The following is a 19163-nucleotide window of genomic DNA, read 5'->3' on the forward strand; positions in this document are numbered from 1 at the left end:
AGTTATTATTATTAAATCTATATTTAAATTATCAGGCTTGCTCTGCAGACTGTATCTGGAACATTTCATATAAGCCGACATCTAGGAAGAAAGAAGGGTGAGGAAAACTAATTTTACATTCCCACAGCCCTGATTAGTTATCACTGTATGAGACTTTTTCAAAATATTAACAGGGGTAGTTTTAAATGGATCAGAGATGGAATTTGAACTCATGAGTTAAAATCACGGTCTCTGCAGGACATTATATCTGCTACTTGTCCAGTCACTGCAACAGGGACTAGGGAAAGACTTTAAGGATGGATCCTAGATCATGTCATAATTAAAAAGTAGGCCTCCTGTCAGGAAAATGGCCATGAAAGAGTCAGGCCAATAGACACATTGAAGTGTATGGGGATTCCTTTTCCCAGACTCAGAATGGGTATGGAAGTACAATCTCAGAAAATATGGTAATTATTATATAACCATTGATTACTAAGAATGGTAATCCATCTCTCATATGACCAACCTCCAGAGCTGAGGTGGGACAGAATCATTCTGCCAAGGGACTAGAACATTAGCTACAGAGTTAGAGATGGGAAGAAGTCCATTCATTTTCTTTAAGAATGAAAATGATTCAACTACTTCAGAATCAATGATCAGGAAATATTTTTTTTTTGTAAAAAATATTAGTTCTGTGCCATGATATGCGCAATCAACTAGAATAAGCTTATATTTAAGTAGTCAAATAATCCCTTTCTAAGAGTTTCACAGAACATTTTTGCTTACATAAAATGCAGTAGTTCTTTTCACACATTTCTTTTAATGGGTTATATATTCACTGACTGCACTGGTCATTTACAGAGTTAAGTTACTCAAAATGTAATAATACCATTTTTAAGATAATCAGAACATGTTTTTCTATAGTTCAGATACTCACAGCATCGTGTAGGCAATTCCAGGTCTGTCCAGGTCCCATTCTCCAAACATTTGCGCACTTTGGGCCCTGAAATTATCCTCTCATTCCGACATACATACTCAATTTCATAGTCTACAGGAAGAACTTCGACTGTGCGCACTTGTTCTGGTGTCAGTCCTCGGTAGCGAATGCCTCCTTCTCGTGGTGGTCGGATAATTCTGCAGCCTGTATAGATAAAGCAAAACTTAGAGTTCATTGTTAAGATTAAGTGATGTGTTAATATGCAAATAAAGAACTATGAACCACATAATCCTGGCTCCTGTCTAACAGAAATGACTGCTGAAAATCATGTACTCAGTTTTATCTTTCTTGTGGGTCATATCTAGCTCTGAAATACTATGAGATGCGAGTCAAGTGGTGAATTTCAGTGGGATGGTACAGGAACTAGACTGAAGAAAACCATATTCAGAGAATTAAAGTATGATTGATCTTAGTTATAAGTATTCTCTATGCCAGATGATTAACTCTGCATGAAATGTAAGTTCTACCTGTCATGCAAACATTTGATGTGCAAGGGTGCAGGTTTGCATAATGGTTAAAGTCTTTACCTCACAAATACAAGGTGCAGGGTTTGATTCTGACCTCTGGTTATTGGGTAGGCTTGAAATAGTAAGCAAACTGGCATTCTAGTATTTATCTATAAATGTACAAGATGTGAGGCCAGCAATAAAATGTTAGTTAAAAAAAAAAAAAAAAAAAAAAAAGAAGTGATTGATGGTCTGTTTGCTTTAGACGGCTGCAAATTTCTTGCATGAACACATCTTCAGTGGAATTCTGTCTACGTATGTGAATTGCTCAATTAGTATGACTGAGAAAAATTTCATTTCAGAGACATATTACAGCTGCAGCATGAAAGACTTCATTAGTTGATCACTACCATGTTTCTGAATCGAAAACTGTGCTATTAGGCCTGACTATTCTAGTGTTCTCCCTTGCAGCCAATATATCACATTCACAAAGGCAAGTCCTTCACCCACACACACACACACTGCAAAACATTTCAACAAAAATACACCCATCTACTCATCTACAAACAGGCTCTTCCACTTGCTTGCACTCATTGAAACAGCCATATACCCACATACATTGCAACACACATACACACATTCAGACTCACAATCCCCTGTCTAACACTCTAATGTGAACACAGGCAGACACACGCAGACACACACACACACACACACACACACACACACACACACGCACACACACACACGCAGACACACACAGCCCCATTCATGCTTCTACAGACAAACATGCAGATATCCACAAACACACACACACACTACTTACCGCCATGACTCTGCTGGATATACTTGCACTGTGAGTACTCCCATAAGACTGAATGGGTGGCCACTGCTTTTTGACAATGTTTTTCCTTTCATAGAAAATTTTTACTCAGCCAAGCAAATCAGGAGCCATGGACATTTCATGGAGGCAGAACATGGCTAATTAGCATCAGATACTTCCAAGACTGCCACACTATCATTCACTTTAATCCGAGAAACCAATCTTTAGACTGAGATCCCCACAAGGGGAAAATCTTAGCAGAAAAATGGTCTAAGAATCTTCTGAGAAAAGGCTTCTACATCACATAATTCCATAGCTTGATATTAAAATCTCAAACATATACAGAGAGTAAAAAAATATACAGTGCATTTCAGGTTGTGCCCAATGCATATAAAATACTACAGCACTAAAGAATTTAATGCCTGAAATGCCATCTGAAAGGAAGGTTGGTAGGTAATCTGTACTAGTAAATCCAGGAACTTAATTATTTCAACTCCCAAACCCCTGACACTTATGAAGGGTATAAGAACTTGTCAGAGATTTGAGGTGCATGGCTAGACTTAAAAATGCCCTAGTGGTCAGTAGCGGTCATTATCCTAATATGTACTTATGAACCTATCACTACACTACTCTCTCATTGCAAGGGCCTGAATCAGTAAAAAAAAAAGTTTATTAAAAAAGTTAACAGTTCAGTGCTTTTGTCTTCTAAACTAAGACTTCATCAGACCATTTGCAAACTTTACTTCCCATGTTGTTTGAATATCCACTAGAAGCAAAGTTAGTGTATTTAGTGCATTTCCTGCTTTCTTTCATCTGCATATTTCCCATTATCCTCTTCTATAAGAAGTTTTAAGGAATCACACAGTGAAAGTCAATTTTTTACTAACTGGTTTTGGCTGCATGTCCTGTTCACTCTTTTATTTAGTTGCTAGATGGGATATTTTGCAGATACCTTAACGGTTATGGACATCAGCTGAGTATGACAACCCTGTGTTTCTAAAGGTTAGCCAAACAGTATATTTATGCTGTGCTTATGAAGCATACCTATCAAATCTACAGATTTTCACACAATGTCCATATTTTTTCCTCAAATATTTAGTCTATTCCTCATAAAATCTGTGGTTCTGCAAAACATGGAGGATTGAAGTTCCTAAATAATGACCAAATACTGACATATATTTGAGTTTCAGACTTTATTTCCTTCAGAAAATGCATGCTAACACAAATCCTTTTCCTCTAGCAGCTTTCTAAGTTTATAAGAGCAATATTTAAATTCTGCCCTATTTGTGGGTCTTTGTCCTCCCATTATTTTAGACTTTTTGCAGATTTCTTGTGTTAAGAGGTTGAGAGGTATGTGATGAAGTCATAAGAAGACTGAAATATGCATGCCCACACCTAGTGGAATTTGGCATTATTGTCTTGAATTTGTCCATTAACAGACTTAAAAAGAAAAAAAAGTCATGACAATTCAGAGTTGCCCTATAGCTGAAACATCTGATGTCCTTAAGGGTCATTTGCATATTTCACATTATCCTCTTTTACAAGAGGTTTTAAGGAATCACACAGCAAAAACTCTAGCTTGGCTAGGGTTTTCTTGTAATTTTTTGCTAATTTCTTTGGCTGTGTGTCTTGTTCACTCTTTTATCCCTTCAAAAAGTAAATAGAGTACTATGACCATTCATTTCCCTCCATATGTTTATAAGTTTCCTGTACTCTGATTCTATTTAACATCTTTTCATACCATTATTGAAGTAAATGTAGCAAATTAATAACCAGTAACCCAAAGGATAGTCCAGCTTTACTGGTCTTTCTAGTGCACAGTTGTACTCAGATTGAATTTCATTTTAGCTGACTGACTGGTACGATAAAGAGAGGTACATGATCCACAGCTTGGCAATTTATAAATACATGTATAGCTCCAAATCATTCCAATATCCATATCCTTTCAAAACTGGCCTCCTGTGTATTCTGTCCACTGAGAACAATGGAGATCTGCATAAAAACACTCAACTGAAATTTTAACAAATCTTTGACACCATATTCGTCTTGGGGCAAATTATATGAGCCTTTAAGGCAAAGTCTTTATTTACTTATTTATTTATTTTCCTCTGTTGACTAAGGAAGTCCAACTGAAAGTATGTACTGAGAACCATGTAGAAATCCCCATGGTATAATATAATACAAGGGATCTACTTCACAATGCCGAAATTTCAGAATGTCAACAACCATATGGCTGACACCATATGACCGATATTGTAAGTAGATCATGTAAAAGGAAAATGACATTTCCTTTCAACTGCTAGCAGGGGGGCTATGCTCCCCTTCAACTCCCGTAACTTTAATATACCAACTCTGAGATCGCACTACAGTTCAGGAATGGAAATCTTTCCACTCCACACTATAGTCAGATGCCGGTTCCACATTGTCGGCATTCCGAATGTCGATCATATGGTGTCGGCCATATGGTTGTCGGTATTCTGGAGTGTCAGCAATGTCAGGTAGACCAAATACAAGATACCATGTAAATTAGCATGGATCAATTAAACATCAGGGTCATTTTTGACAGTGCAGTATTAGAACATTTTGCAAAATAGCATAGTATACCGAATAAAAGTATACATTTACACTGGTACAATCAAAATATCATCACAAAATGAATACTTTATTTTACATTTGTTTACCAGAGTAGTACACTGATCATAATCATTCATTTGAAAAGTAAGTGAAACAGAGAGGCAGTAAACTGTACATAATTAAAAACAGAGCAGAAAGTTAGAATATATAACAAAAACTGTACAGTCACAATTATTAAATGTAGCAACAATTAAGACAGAAATGTACACTTTATAATTTTACTTGATTATATCATTTCCAGTTTATATAATAGTGGAAATGCTGTGCAGTAATACGAGCTAAAGCAAGAGAGTGTGGACAAGTAGTGATAAGATGGGTTAGCAGTTGAGAATGATTACGGGTGGAGATTAAGAGGCCCATAGGTGATGTGGCTTGGCCCTGCAGTGTGGCAAGTACAATTTGAATTGATGTGTGAGTACATTATATGCAGGTTTTTCTAGTGAAGAGTTATAAATATGGATATGCATGAGTAAGCATATAAATACCTGTTAGATAAGTTATTCAAATTGCATTAAGACAATGTACCCTTTAGCAGGTAGAATAATAAGTTATAGGAATAACAATGTTAGTCGTGGGCAGTAGTATCAGGAAATGTGCATCTGGTTTGGCCAAGATGGCAAACAGCTAAGAGCACAAAGTCTTAGCTCTGCTTTATTTTCTTTTTTTTTCTGATAGGATTCTATTATATAAACTTAACAAAAACTTTTTTATACATTTTGAGTCTTATAAACACCATTCAACAATGATTTGATAAAAAAATCAAGTTTTTATGGTTTTCCTTTCCTGTCAGAAGTTTTATTGACTGTTGTGACAAAATGAGCAACTCAAAAGAGAACTTTTAAGAGAACGCAGTGAAAAAGAAACTGCAGTCTATAATGGGCAGTATCGAAGAGCTTTCTGTTAAATACAATAAACTTGAGATCAAAATGGGCAATACAAAAGAAGATTCCAAGAAACAAACAGAAATGTTGAGAGATCATAAAACAATAATCTGATCAGATTTCAGCAACAGAAGACACATTAAATGACCTGGATTGTAAAATGTGAGAATCACACAGAATTACTGTTAAAACAAAATACTCTGCTTATGGAAAAAACTAGAAAAGCTATAAAGTAGATCTAGAAGAAATAATATTAGGATATATGGAATACCAGAACAGGAAGAAGGAAACAATACGTTGCAGTTTTTTAATTAACTAGATGCCTAAAATTCTAAATCTACCAGAAGTTCTCCCTTTTGGTACTGAGAGAGCCCATAGAGTTCTTTTGACTTTTTCTTTGAAGATCTGGTCCCCAGATCTATTATTGTAAAATTTCTCTCCAGCCAAGACAAGGACGTGGTACTAAAGCCTATTTGGGCTAATCTCCAATACAAATGCCCTTTCAGGTTTTACAATGACTATACTGCATCTGTTACGACCAAAAGAGAATCATGTACAACCATTCATTAAAGACTTGTTCAACTTATTTTTCCATCCAGAATTAGAATCTTTTTACCAGAAGGTCAGAAAACATTTAATAGTTTAGAAGATGCACTGGACTTTTCTCAGAAAAAGACACTTTTTGATCAATCAGAAAATATGGACTGGACTCATCACTTAAAGGGACAAGCAACAACAAATGGGTAGTCTGCAAAGAACAAAAATATTAAAAAAAAATACAGAAAAGTAATGTTCTTACAACTGCGGTGGTGGTGCTGCAGTAGCGTTGTCGCCTCACAGTAAGACGTTGCACCGTTCGATTCTCAGTTAGAGCGTCTTCTGTGTGGCGACATGCGTGAATGGGCATTCCTTCGTTGAAGGTTGTGCGTCAGGCCCGGCAAGTCAGCATGTAAAAATCTACTGCCAATCATTAGCGGACCGGAGTTCCGCTGTGGTGACCCCTAACTGGGAAAAGCCGAAAGACACAACAATAGAAAAGTAATGTTCTTATTTTCTATTTTGCCTAGATAGCTTTCTCACAGCTATTCAATTTTGTCATCTATTACAGTTCATCATCAAATACAAGGTAAAACAAACAAAACAAGTTTACACTTTATCAACATACCTTTTCTATAGCATCTGAAATATTGTGTATATGTTATTAGTACTATTACTTATACATCCCTTTGACAGCCGCGGTGGTGCAGTGGTAGGGTTGATGCCTTAGAGCAAGAGGTTCTCCCGTTCGATTCTTGGCTGGAGTGTGGGGAGTGCCTTCTGTGTGGAGTCTACATGTCCTCCCCATGGTTGGGTGGCGTTCGAAAGATATGCATAAATGGGTGTGTCTTCGTTGAAGGTTGGACATTGAGCTGGCACCTCTGCGTTCGTGAAAATCTACTGCCAATCATTAGCGGACCGGAGTTCCACTGTGGCGACCCCTAACCGGAAAAAGCCGAAAGACAAACAACAACTTCTACATCCCTTTATTATTTTATTTTAATTCTCTCTAACATTTTTTCAAACATAGACAGTAGTGTGCATGTGGTGGGGTGTATTAACAATATTTGAAATAGTGTATATATATATATATATATATATATATATATATATATATATATATATATATATATATATTAATATCACTATAACTTATGTCTCTGTTATTTTATTTAAATTCTCTCAAACATTATTTTCTAACATAGAAGTTAGTGTGTAGGGGGTATATTAACATGTTTAACTAATCAACTTAATTTATATATATTTTCTATACATAATTTCAAATAATCTGTTTTGTATTTTTAGTTATTCTATCTGGTGAATGTGGGTGTTCATGATAAGCTTTATTTATGTGCAGTGGGTATTGTGTTGAGTGGTTTGGGCTACATGAAAATAATTTATATATATTACGTCACTATTTTAATAGGTTTAACTTTTGTGGTGTTTGCTCATTTCTTGGGCTCTTATTCAAAGAATTAGAGATGCTATTGACTGTTTTTTATAGTAACCACTTTTCAGTCCCATTTCCCACCTAGTGTTAGTTAAATTGCGTTAAAATTTTTTTGCACATACCTCAAGCTGTTTTTCAACTTATAATAGTCTAGATTCCATGTTCAAGCTGCCTGTGCTGCAGGAAATGTATTTTGAACTTTAACTCTCATTTACAGGAAGTCAACTCTTAAAATGAGCATCAGAAACACAAAAGTAGAATGTTTAAAATTAATCCAGTTAATTTTAAAACAGATCCATATAGTTTTTTATGCTCATCATCTTTTAAAAAGGTGGACTAATGAAAAGAAGAAAAGGAAAGCACAATGCAGTGGGAAGAAGAAAAAGAAGACATCTACAGACTTAAAGATACCTGGTACTATTTAGTGACATTGTGTTGTCATCCTAATTATAGTTTAGTGATAGTTTTATCCTTTATATAAGTGGAGTGTAAATGTAATATGCTCATGCATCACATCATCACAATACAGAGGAATATGTCATGCATATTGATGAAAATGCTTGTTTAAAACAATATTACTGTTTTAATGTGCCATGAAAGAAGTTGAAAAAACTAATAAAACTTTTATAGTAATGCATTATACCATTACTGCTATGCAGAATACTTCTGATAAAGTACTTATTACAGTAATGGGATTTCCTCTACAGTTTGCCTGGTTCTGTAACATGTTACCTGTTATATTGTACATGCAAATATTTGCAAACTGTCAGACTGGATTTTTGATTATTCAGTCTAAACATTTCAGGACTTGGCATTGTGAATCCTGATATTTAAAAAGGTTTATTTTCCTTAACTGATCTATTATTGTCATTGACCTAATATATTGTTTCATATACACACTTCATGTATGCAAGTTCAAACCACTAACTTTTTTTGCTAGCAATATTTTATATTTTTTACAGTTTCTAACTTTTGCATTGTTTAGGGCAATCTGGTATTTTTCTACCTGGGCTCCGTTGGAATACAGATTCTTCACAAGAATAAATAGTTTCATTAAATAAGATCTGCTTCTTGCAACAGACAGTGGCACACCTAAATGTATAATCTCATAAAAAATATAACAGATAAGACCACAGAGGATCCACATAATGGAAGTCCTAAGATATAATACAAAGAAGTAGCTAAGCATCAAGACTGTTGGTAGAATACTTACAAAAGCATAGCATGAATGAAGCTTATGCCATACATAACATCTGGCACTGTATCACAATGTTGTTGTGGAGAGTATTAATCATCTGAAAGTTGGTAAGAAACAGATTAAGCATCTGTATTTAAGTAAATGATGCTACCTTGCAATTCTATACACATAAGGACAACCACATGGAAAAACACACTCAAAATGAAATACATATTTACACAGAGCACACTTGTCTATTCATAAGTAAGGGATCTACAGATATATTTACCCAAGGTTTAACCAACTGCCTGCAAAAATACCCCCATAGCCTTTTGGTATTACTTCAATATGCAGTTGTCCCAATGCTTTCCCTGAAATACAATTGTGAAATTTAACATTTCTTGTGATGCCCAAAAGAGCTGTGTAATGCAACAAAACTGTAAGATTTAACACAGAGAACACTTCATTGCTAAAATGCAAATGAAAAGAAGCATACAAGAAGCTAGCATATCTTATATAGGGGTCTATATTACCACATCAAAAAAGCCATTAATCAAATGGCTTTATAACTGAAAATGCAGTTAATAGAACATACTTTTGTGGGGGGGGGGAGGCTGCATCCCCTGCTAATTATATATGCCAACTCTGAGATCACACTACAGTGAGAAAAGGGCAAATTTTCTGATCTTCACTGTACCGTGATCTCACAATATACAGTTCTTTATCGGAATTTTTGGTTATAAAGCCATTTGATTAACAGCTTTCTTGATGTGGTAATATAGACCCCTTATATAGGATAACATATGGTTCATACTTCTGCACACTGACTGCTAGAAAATTGTGTTTTATACAAAATGATTTTTATAGACATTTGACTGGAAACTAGTAACAGTGATTATAAACTTGCTCTGAGAGAAATATATTTATTTGACTTGTATATAGATATTCATTTGCATATAACAGCATTTATATACATTGCTGTACTTACACTTTAATATAAGCTGCTGTCTTCTGTGCTACATGAAATCTGCTCAACATCTGTTGCCTTGATTACTCAGAATCAGTTTGCTAATTATTGGAAAACAATATTAGTGAGCAGATTAAACTCTTTGTAATGTTCTGCATTTGTTAGTGACAAATGTAATTTTATTTTATGTTAAACTGACTTTTAAATAATGTCAAGCATCTTTCATCTCCCATTGTATGATGAATACAAAAAAATGATCTGCACATTTCAGAATATGGAAAGAAAAGTACTATAAGAAATGTGTAAATACATGATACTTAAAATATAGTCATTAAAAATGCTTCCTGTACAGACGTTAAATGTTAAATGTATATTTCAAGTACGAGAGGTATTGATGGTAACTTACATGCATTCATAATACAATCATTCACTTAAAAGCACTAATTTGTATATTTACTATCACGTAAAGATACATAGAACATATTCACTCTCAACTGTAAACATGCATATGAAGCATCTACTCAATTTACAAACACACACATACACTTATTTGTATGCACATACATGTAAATATATTATGCATATATAATATAAACAAATATGTGATTTTAAATTGTAGTGCCTTTTAATTATACTTGTATATTATGACTATTAGTTTCACCATGTTATTAAATGAGTTTTAAAAGTTTTATGATATGTGATCTTGATATGTATTGGTGTTATGATGTATATAAGTTAATGTGTCATAGGTGTTGTCAGTTTTATTTATTTCCTGCATATAAATGCATAAATATGCTATTTATAATATTTTCTACAGTAGGATTAATTAGAAGAAATTACTTTATAAAATGTCTTGATTTAATAGAGAAATTTGAAATGCCTCATTTCTGGGATATTTTTGATATATTCAGAAATACATAATATTTCTTATTATTAACATTTACAACTTTATATTTCTATGATCTTAAATATTAAGATTTTTCAAATTAATATGTTTTATTGTTTTTCCTTTTAACATGAGTTGAGTGTGCTCTAAATCTTTATAACTAATAATATTGTTTTAAATTAAGAAGTATTAGCAACTGTTTAGATTGGTGACATTGAGATAGGTTGATTGTTATGTGATTTGTATGATTATATCAAATCAGGGAATTTTAATTCCATAATGTGAGGTTTGAATGTATATAATTTTGATTTTTTTTGTATATGTCAATAATTATTATTAGTACTTGGTTATTATATTTTAAGTGAAATCACCTTAAATCAGTACATTTACATATTTTTTATGAATGTTGATATACAATTATCTCTTATTAAACATCAATGGACTTAATAATCCATTGAAGAGGAGTAGCTTAAAATAAAGCTCACATAATTTTCTTACAAAAAACACAATTTTTATCTGAAGATGTAAACAGACTGATGTTAAAATCAAAAAGGAGAGGCACTTCTATTCTTTGAAAAATGCATTACCTATGCCTAAAATATGAAATACCTATTCAGATAAAAATAGCATGTTGGGTTTAGCAGTAGTGGAAATTGAAAAAAAATAAAAAAACTTATACTTTTGTGAAGTCTTACTGGATACCTGGAATTGGAGCCAAAGTTGCTAAGACATATTTGGATATTATAATCTTATATATAAAAGGTGAATTGATTATTGCAGGAGATTTTAACTGTACTCTTGGCTAGTAAAAGACACAACTACTGTTATGGTTCCTAAGCTATCCTCAGCAGCTAAACATTTAGATCATGTTATTAATTCTCAATATTTGAGATGTACATATGATATTAAATCAACTAACTCTCTTAACTTTTCACATTATTCTTATAGATTTGGCTCCAGATAAACATTGATTAAGTTCTCACTTCTAGTAGTTTATTTACTAAAATTGAAGAAGTATTGATAACTTCATGATCTTTATATAACCACAATGCTATTACATTTGCATGAACATTAAAGCCAAGTAATTTGGTTTACTATCAGTGAATCCCTGCTTATAGAGTAAAATTAAAAGACTTTAAGGAATGGTGTCTAAAAGAAATAGATCAATACATTGAAACTAATAATACTGAAGAGGTTTCAGAAGTAATTCTCTGGGATTCTTTAAAAGCTCATCTATATGAACGAATATGTAAAAAAAATAGTGGGTTAAAGAGTTGATGTCTTTGCAGTCTAATACAGATAAATTGAAATTCAATTTATGTTTATTTTATTTGACATTTGTTTATCTGGGTGGTCTGACTGGGTCTACAGAACCCATTTTCAGCAGAGGCCCGGAGAGAAAAGCTCCACATAGAGTACAATGCAAATACAGCATAATCCAATACAATACAAATTACATTAGAAATACTATACAAAAAATAAGTTGAAAGAACAAACTTCTACAAGATGTTGAGATATATTACTACACATCTAGACAATTCGATACAGTTACAACACTACAGACAATAATAGTCACTCTCACCATACACGATGTAGACATTGTCCAAAAAAGTAGCATCATAGGTAGTGCATTGTGTGACACTGACTGTAATAGTACAAACAAAATAGAATGTTCGTTTCAGTTAGGAAAATAGCTGCCAGAAAGTTAGTGATGCAGACAGATAGTGAGAGAGAGTTAAGAAGAATAAAAGCAATACAGCCTGAGCAGTAGCTTAAGCATGTGGTATAGAAGCAGAGAGCAGAGAAAGAGTTAGAAGAGCCTTAGGATCTTGCAGTCTGTGAGGAATTGAAATGTGACAGAAAAAGGAAGACCTGAGCATTAGTCAGGCTTTATGCAGGAGCAGAGCCATGAATTTTTGAGATGTTTTTTTAAAGAGGCTTTCAAATGGATTAGTGCAGGCATAGACCTGACAGCTAGAGGTAGTGAATTCCAAAGTGTAGAGACAGAGTATGAATATAGAGAGTGACCAGGTTTTCTTGTGGGTTTTGAGATAGCTAAGAGATTTTTATCTTCTGATCATAAGGATCGATTTGGTGTGCAAGGTGTGACTAGACTGGTTAGGGCAGGCAGTAGGCTTGAAAATAAGGTTGTATAAGGTGGATAGCTGAATAAAGGCAAGTTGGTTGGGAACTTCAGCCAGTTTAATTCTAGGAGTGGTTTACAGTGGTGCATGTGATATTTAGAGCTTGTGGCAAACTTTGCAGTTTTGTTGTAGCACTGTTCCAACTTGCTTAGGGTAGAATTTTGTAAGTTAGTTAAGATAGGGGCACCATAAAGAAGGGAGGGAAGTAAAAATGTTTTTGCAAGGGTAGTTTTGGTTGCAGTAAAGAAATGTTTGTTTCTATATAAGAGTCACAATTTTTGAGGAGTTTTCTTTATATTTTGCTGTATATGAGGATCAAATGTAAGTTTATTGTCAATGATAATGCCTAGAAGTTTGGTTTCCTAGACTATTTCAATGACAGTGTTGTCAGATGCAAGGATGTTGAATGAACACTGACAGAGGAGGTATTTTGGGGATGAAAGAGTACTAGTTTTGTCTTCTTTGGATTAAGAAAGAGTTGGGAATTTCTTAGCCAGGATTCAACTGTAGTAAAGGCAGTGGTGGCTGGTGACTTCAAATCAAAGGGGGGCTGCAGGGGATAGCTGAATAGGTGGGGTCAATAGGAAGAGGTGCGGCCAACTAGAAAGGGGAGGAGCTATGCTCAAAACCACAAAAACTAACTTTAATTAAATATGCTGCCCTGGGTGCCAAACCCTCATTATGAGAGTCCAATCAAGACAAATGAAGTGTAAAAGAATAAAAATATTTAAATGCATTGGCTGCATGACAGCTTACTTAATATCTAGATGGTAGCAAAAATGTTGTGAGGCATGAAAAAATGAATTACTTTTTAAATACATTACGGGAATGCCAGTCAAAATCAAGTATATAAAAAACAAGGAGCACTCAACTCAAACTACTTCTCCTTGCACTGCAGTTCTAATTATAATTTATATTCAGCTTTATTAAAGCACCTTGCACTGCAGTTCTAATTATAATTTATATTCAGCTTTATTAAAGCACCAAGTAACATGCTGAAAGTAGCAATCTCTGTGATGCCCCCACTTGTAAAAATGTTTCTTATCCAAAACAGACCTGCTGCCTGACAACTATCTACTTGTTTCATGGGGAAAACACGATCAAAGTAAAAATGAAAAGCAAACAAGAAACAAGCTCAAGATACATTGCTTAAATTATTACTGTACAGGTTATGGACCACACGTGAATGGCATTCTGTTTAGATTACTGGTAAAGCCCTCAGAGATCACTAGAGGTCTCCAACAAGTGTAATGAGCTTCTTAAAATAACGTGATCCTGTCCTTTACTACAAATACTGTCATATGCATTTCAATATCCAATGTTTATACATTATCTAGTTAAGTATTCTCTGCATGGCAACAACAGAAAGGCTTCAATGTTGGCAATTCTTTAACAGTATGCTTATTAAAGCTTACTTGCATGTTATGATCTCAGACAAGCTTACTTGATGGTCATTAAAGCATTGCTACTTAAAACACAGAGCAACAGGCACTTTGAGTAATAAGCATAAATCAACAGTACAAAAATATGACAGAAACCAGACCATTCTGCAAAATCGAACAGATGAAAAGCCACTGTAGTACTTGTGTCTACCTTGTATGGGGGATACGCTGCACATTTACACTGCATAACTGATCCTTGCTTTGCTTGGACACATCTAGACTCACTACATGGGGGAGTGGGGTGCAACAAGTATGTCACAATTTGAAATGTCTCTGGCTAACGGTGATTGGCCCTAACACATTTGTCATACCTCTCACCCTCAGGGCAAGAAATCTGGGCAAAGCCATACATAGAAGTGGGACAAAGGCCCAAAAATAAGGACAATTTTTAAATATTGTTCTTATAAACTTAGAAAAATAACAGAATAGGTCTTGCATTAGTATGAATTTTTTGAAGGATATGAAATCTGAAACTCAAATGCCTGTCATTATTTTCTAACTTCAGTCTTTAATGATTTACTACTAATTTGCCAAAAAATCACAATTTTATGAAAAATGAACCAAAAATGTGATGCAACAATATAAAATAGCCACACAATACAGCTGGGAACCTGTCAAAGAAGGGACACTTTAATATTGGTACAATAGTAATGCTAACTTGAGCAGCTGACAAAATAAAAGAGTCTACATGCATTTCTGAAATAAAAGTAATCTATAACTCTGATTATTACAGTTATTTCTTAATTGTAAACCCTCCATGTTTTCTTCCAAAATTGCTATTTTGCAGAGGGATTATTAGGGGAAGAGCAACATTTTGAGCTAAATTCAGGGACAGTTGAGAGGTTTGGCTATGCCTAATTCTATAAAGCAATTTGCATGTACCTCTCAACATCTTAATGTAATAAATCTGGACAAGGCCAAATATATTGGGGGAACATATAAACAGTACTAAAAATTGCTCTTGTATAAACTGGGACAGTTGATAGAACAGGTCTTACTTTAGCATGCATTTTTCTGTAGGTTATGAAGTCTGAAACTAGTGTGTCATTATTTAGTGACTTAATTCCTAAATGATTTGCCAGAAAACAACAAATTTTATGAGGAACAAACCAAAAATAAGAAGCAAAAAACCTATTCATTCTTTGAAAATCTGGACAGTTGGGAGGTATAGTTCAGCTGGGGCTGTCTAAGTTGGCCACCCTTCCATCTCACAAAACCATGGTCGAATGGAGCCTCCCCCTGCAGCCATTCCAATGATTCATTACTTTGCTATTTCACTCCATTTACCATAAACACTAATGTGCATACTGATTTACTTCTATGATGATTTGAACTTCATTTGAAAGTTTTATTTTGCATTTTACAGCACAAACACTAAGACATCTGCTAAACAAACTTGGCATTAAAACTTCTCTGCCCTTGAAACTCTCATTGAAACAACATCAAAACCCACATTCAAAGAAAATACATTTTACCTGTGACAGATAAAAATTAATTTTGGGCTGTTTTCAAATCATAGGCCCCTTGCATATGAAACATACATGTGCTCTTTGATACACCTTCCTATTGCTTTGAACATTTTTCCAGTAAACAATGAAACAAAACTGCCCAATTCAGAACATTTCCATCATAAAAGTCTACTCAAACTTCTACAGTCCACTATTATCGGTAAATATGCACAATTCTACAGTCCACCATTATCAGTAAATATGCACAATCTCTGAAGTAGTAAAAAAGTAATCTAAATAATTCCACGTTAAATAAATCTGTAATGAAGAGGTTGCTGCTAGCAGTCACCTTTATATTTCATGGTTTCATTGAACAATAAAGTGTCTGATACCCCTGAGGAATAAATTGCCTAAATTACATTAAAAATAAGCTAGTAATATTGCAATAGGAAATGGATGGCAAACTGATAACAGGCTCATAATTAGGATCTTAACTTTCAGTACGGCAGCATTCACCCCTTATGGGAGTAGAACCAACAACCTTCTGCATCAAAAGCAAGTACACAGCCTGTTGTGCTATTAGCACTAAACTTCTCTTCCCCTGCAGCTCTCCGCTCCTTGTAAAATCTACTCAATACTCAACTGCATCTCAACTTCGCAGCACAAGAAGTCTGGAAAAAGCCAAATTTATTGGGGTGGGTCAAACATTGCTTGTATAATCTTGGAAAGCTGCTAGAATAAAATGCTGTGTTACCACCATACATTTTACTGCCAAAGTCCCTGTGCAAAAAAGAGTCAAAACAACATACCACTATGCCAAATCACCTGCTTTGTGAAAGAAAAATGCTGTGTTACAACCGTACATTTTACAGATAAGGTCCCTGTGCAAAACAGTCAAGAGCAACATACCACTACGTCAAATCAGCTGTTTTGTGAACGAGAGGAAGACTGAAACTTAAATGGCTATCATTTAATGAATTCAATTCTCATCATAGCTGTCAACCTCTTAGCACAAAACACCTGGACAAACCAAGTAATGAGGGAATACAGCCCTCAAACATATTCAGTGAATTCAGTTCTTGCCATAGCTGTCAACCTTAGCACAAAAAATCTGGATAAAGCCACTAACAGGGTATTACAGTCCCAAAAATAAGGAAAAATTTCAAATAGTCATCTTATAAACTTAAAAAATTGCTATAATAAAAGGTTGTGTTACTATATATTATTACTAGAATAAAAAGTTGTTTTACCATGTATTTTCTGAAGACTATGAAGTCTGAAATTCAAATGCCTGTAAATTTTACTTCTGATGGAACAAAAACTATTTTCAGCACAGGCCCAGGAAGAAATACTGTAGACACGTCTTTGTAAAATGGCAGGACACCAGAGCAAATCCACACAAACACAGAGATAAGATGCAGACTCCACAAAGAAGGCACCCCAGCCAAGAATCAAACCACAAATCCTGTAGCTATGAGGCAACAATAATTCCACTGCACCATCAAATATGTAAGAAATTAAACATTCAGAAACCTGAAGTCTGAAATTCAAATGCCTGTCAATTTTATTTAACATTTGTTAATCAGGACAGTCTGACTTGGAACAAAAAAACAATTTTCAGCAGAGGCCCAGGAAGAAATAATGCAGACATGTTTTTGTAACATGGGAGGACACAAAAGCAAACCCACACAAACACAGGGAGAAGATAACAGACCCCACAAAGAAGGAACCCCAGCCAAGAATCAAACCTGAGAACCTGCAGCTGTGAGGCAACAATGCTACTACTACACCATCAAATATCAAGCATTGCAACATTTACAAACCACAGATATTATGAGGAACAGATCAGATCAAATATGAGGCAAAAATCTGCAATTTTTTTTACAAATGGTGGTGGGTAGGGAACTCAAGTCTTTAACACCTGCATACAGGGTACAGGGTTCAAGCCTGAGGTATTCCCTACTACACCACCATGAGCACCTGGGGCATTTTCACACACACACACACACACACACACACACACACACACACACACACACACACACACACACACACACACACACACACACACACACACACACACTTCAAACAGTAAATACTAGCATACATTCATATAGTAAATAGTACCATACTTTCAAACACACTTACCTGTCCTGGCTGTCCATTCTGCATAACATCCCAAACCCCCGCGCAATACTCCAAGACCTGTGAGATTCCTGATATCCAAACCCCTTCCCGACGAGACTACTGCAGCAATTCCTGACTGCAACACCAGCAGTCCGGCCCTGACGCGTTTTCCCAGTGAGTCTGTGCACTTTAAAAGTGCACAGACGTCTCCTCTGTTCCCCTATTGGGACTGCCGGACTGCCTGGAGCATGTGCATAGACTCGCAGTAGTCTGGATTACTGCGCATGCGCAAAGTCCACGAATTTTTAAAAACTTTTTTTTTTCTTTTTTCTGTTTTTTTTTAATTTGTTTTTAATTCTTTTTGTTGAGGGGGCTGCAGTCCGGCAGTCCAATAGCACGGGCCACCCCTGAGTAAAGGACTGTTGAGGTTTTGAAAGTAGTTCTGGTAGTAATTGAGCAGTGCAGATTATGGTGGAATCATCAGCGTACTGAATGAGGGTCCCAGGGTGAGAGGCAATGTGAAGGTTGTTTGTGAAAATGTTGAAGAGTAGGGGTCCTAGGATGGAGCCTTGGGGGACTCCATTAGGGTTGTGGAGGAAGGGTGAGAGTTCATTGTACCATTTCACTGCTTGTTTGCATTCCTTGACGTAGCTCTGAAACCATTTTAATGCGTTATATGAGAAGCCTAGGTTAGACAGTGTGTTCAAAAGTAAGGGGTGAGACACTGTGTCAAAGGCCTTGGAGAGATCAAGGAATACTGAAGCTGTATAGCATCCTGCATCTCTGGCCTTGTTCATGGTGTCTGTAAAAGATTATAGGGCTGTAGCTGTGCTGTGTATAGGTCGGTAGCCATGTTGGGTTTTGGTTAAAAGACTGTTTTGCAATAGATATTGCATTACCTGCTGATTGATACCTCTCTCAAGAATTTTGGATATAGGTGACAAGATGAATATAGGACAGAAATTGGATGAATCAAAAGAGTTGCCTACTTTGTGGATGAGGGTGTGAGATTATTTCCATATGGTAGGTACTTCTGATTCAGATGAAGACCTATTTATACTGATACTGATTGTGTAGGCAACTGAGTTAGCCGCCAGTTTGAGGTAGTATGGGGGATATTATAAGCTGAGGTAGAGCAGGGTTTTAGTTTTTGTGGCAGTTTCTTAATGGTGTCAGTGGGTATAGGCTGAAATGAGAATGGCATTTGTGTGACATTTTGTTGAGT

The 19163-nt window shown here is 35.2% G+C and overlaps 1 protein-coding gene across 2 annotated transcripts in view; it reads right to left on the reverse strand.

Moving 5' to 3' along the window:
* LOC122812081 (gamma-aminobutyric acid type B receptor subunit 1-like) overlaps window positions 1-19163 on the reverse strand; it is a 2214644-nt gene that overhangs the window by 987819 nt on the left and 1207662 nt on the right. For both annotated transcript variants that reach the window (XM_044084349.1, XM_044084350.1), the window contains one exon: window positions 917-1120. In XM_044084349.1, the coding sequence (XP_043940284.1) occupies window positions 917-1120 (204 nt within the window). The remainder of the gene's footprint in view (window positions 1-916; window positions 1121-19163) is intronic.

Source organism: Protopterus annectens, chromosome 9.part0 (assembly GCF_019279795.1).
Source record: "Protopterus annectens isolate FY-2018-M chromosome 9.part0, PAN1.0, whole genome shotgun sequence".
Classification (NCBI taxonomy): Eukaryota; Metazoa; Chordata; order Ceratodontiformes; family Protopteridae; genus Protopterus; species Protopterus annectens.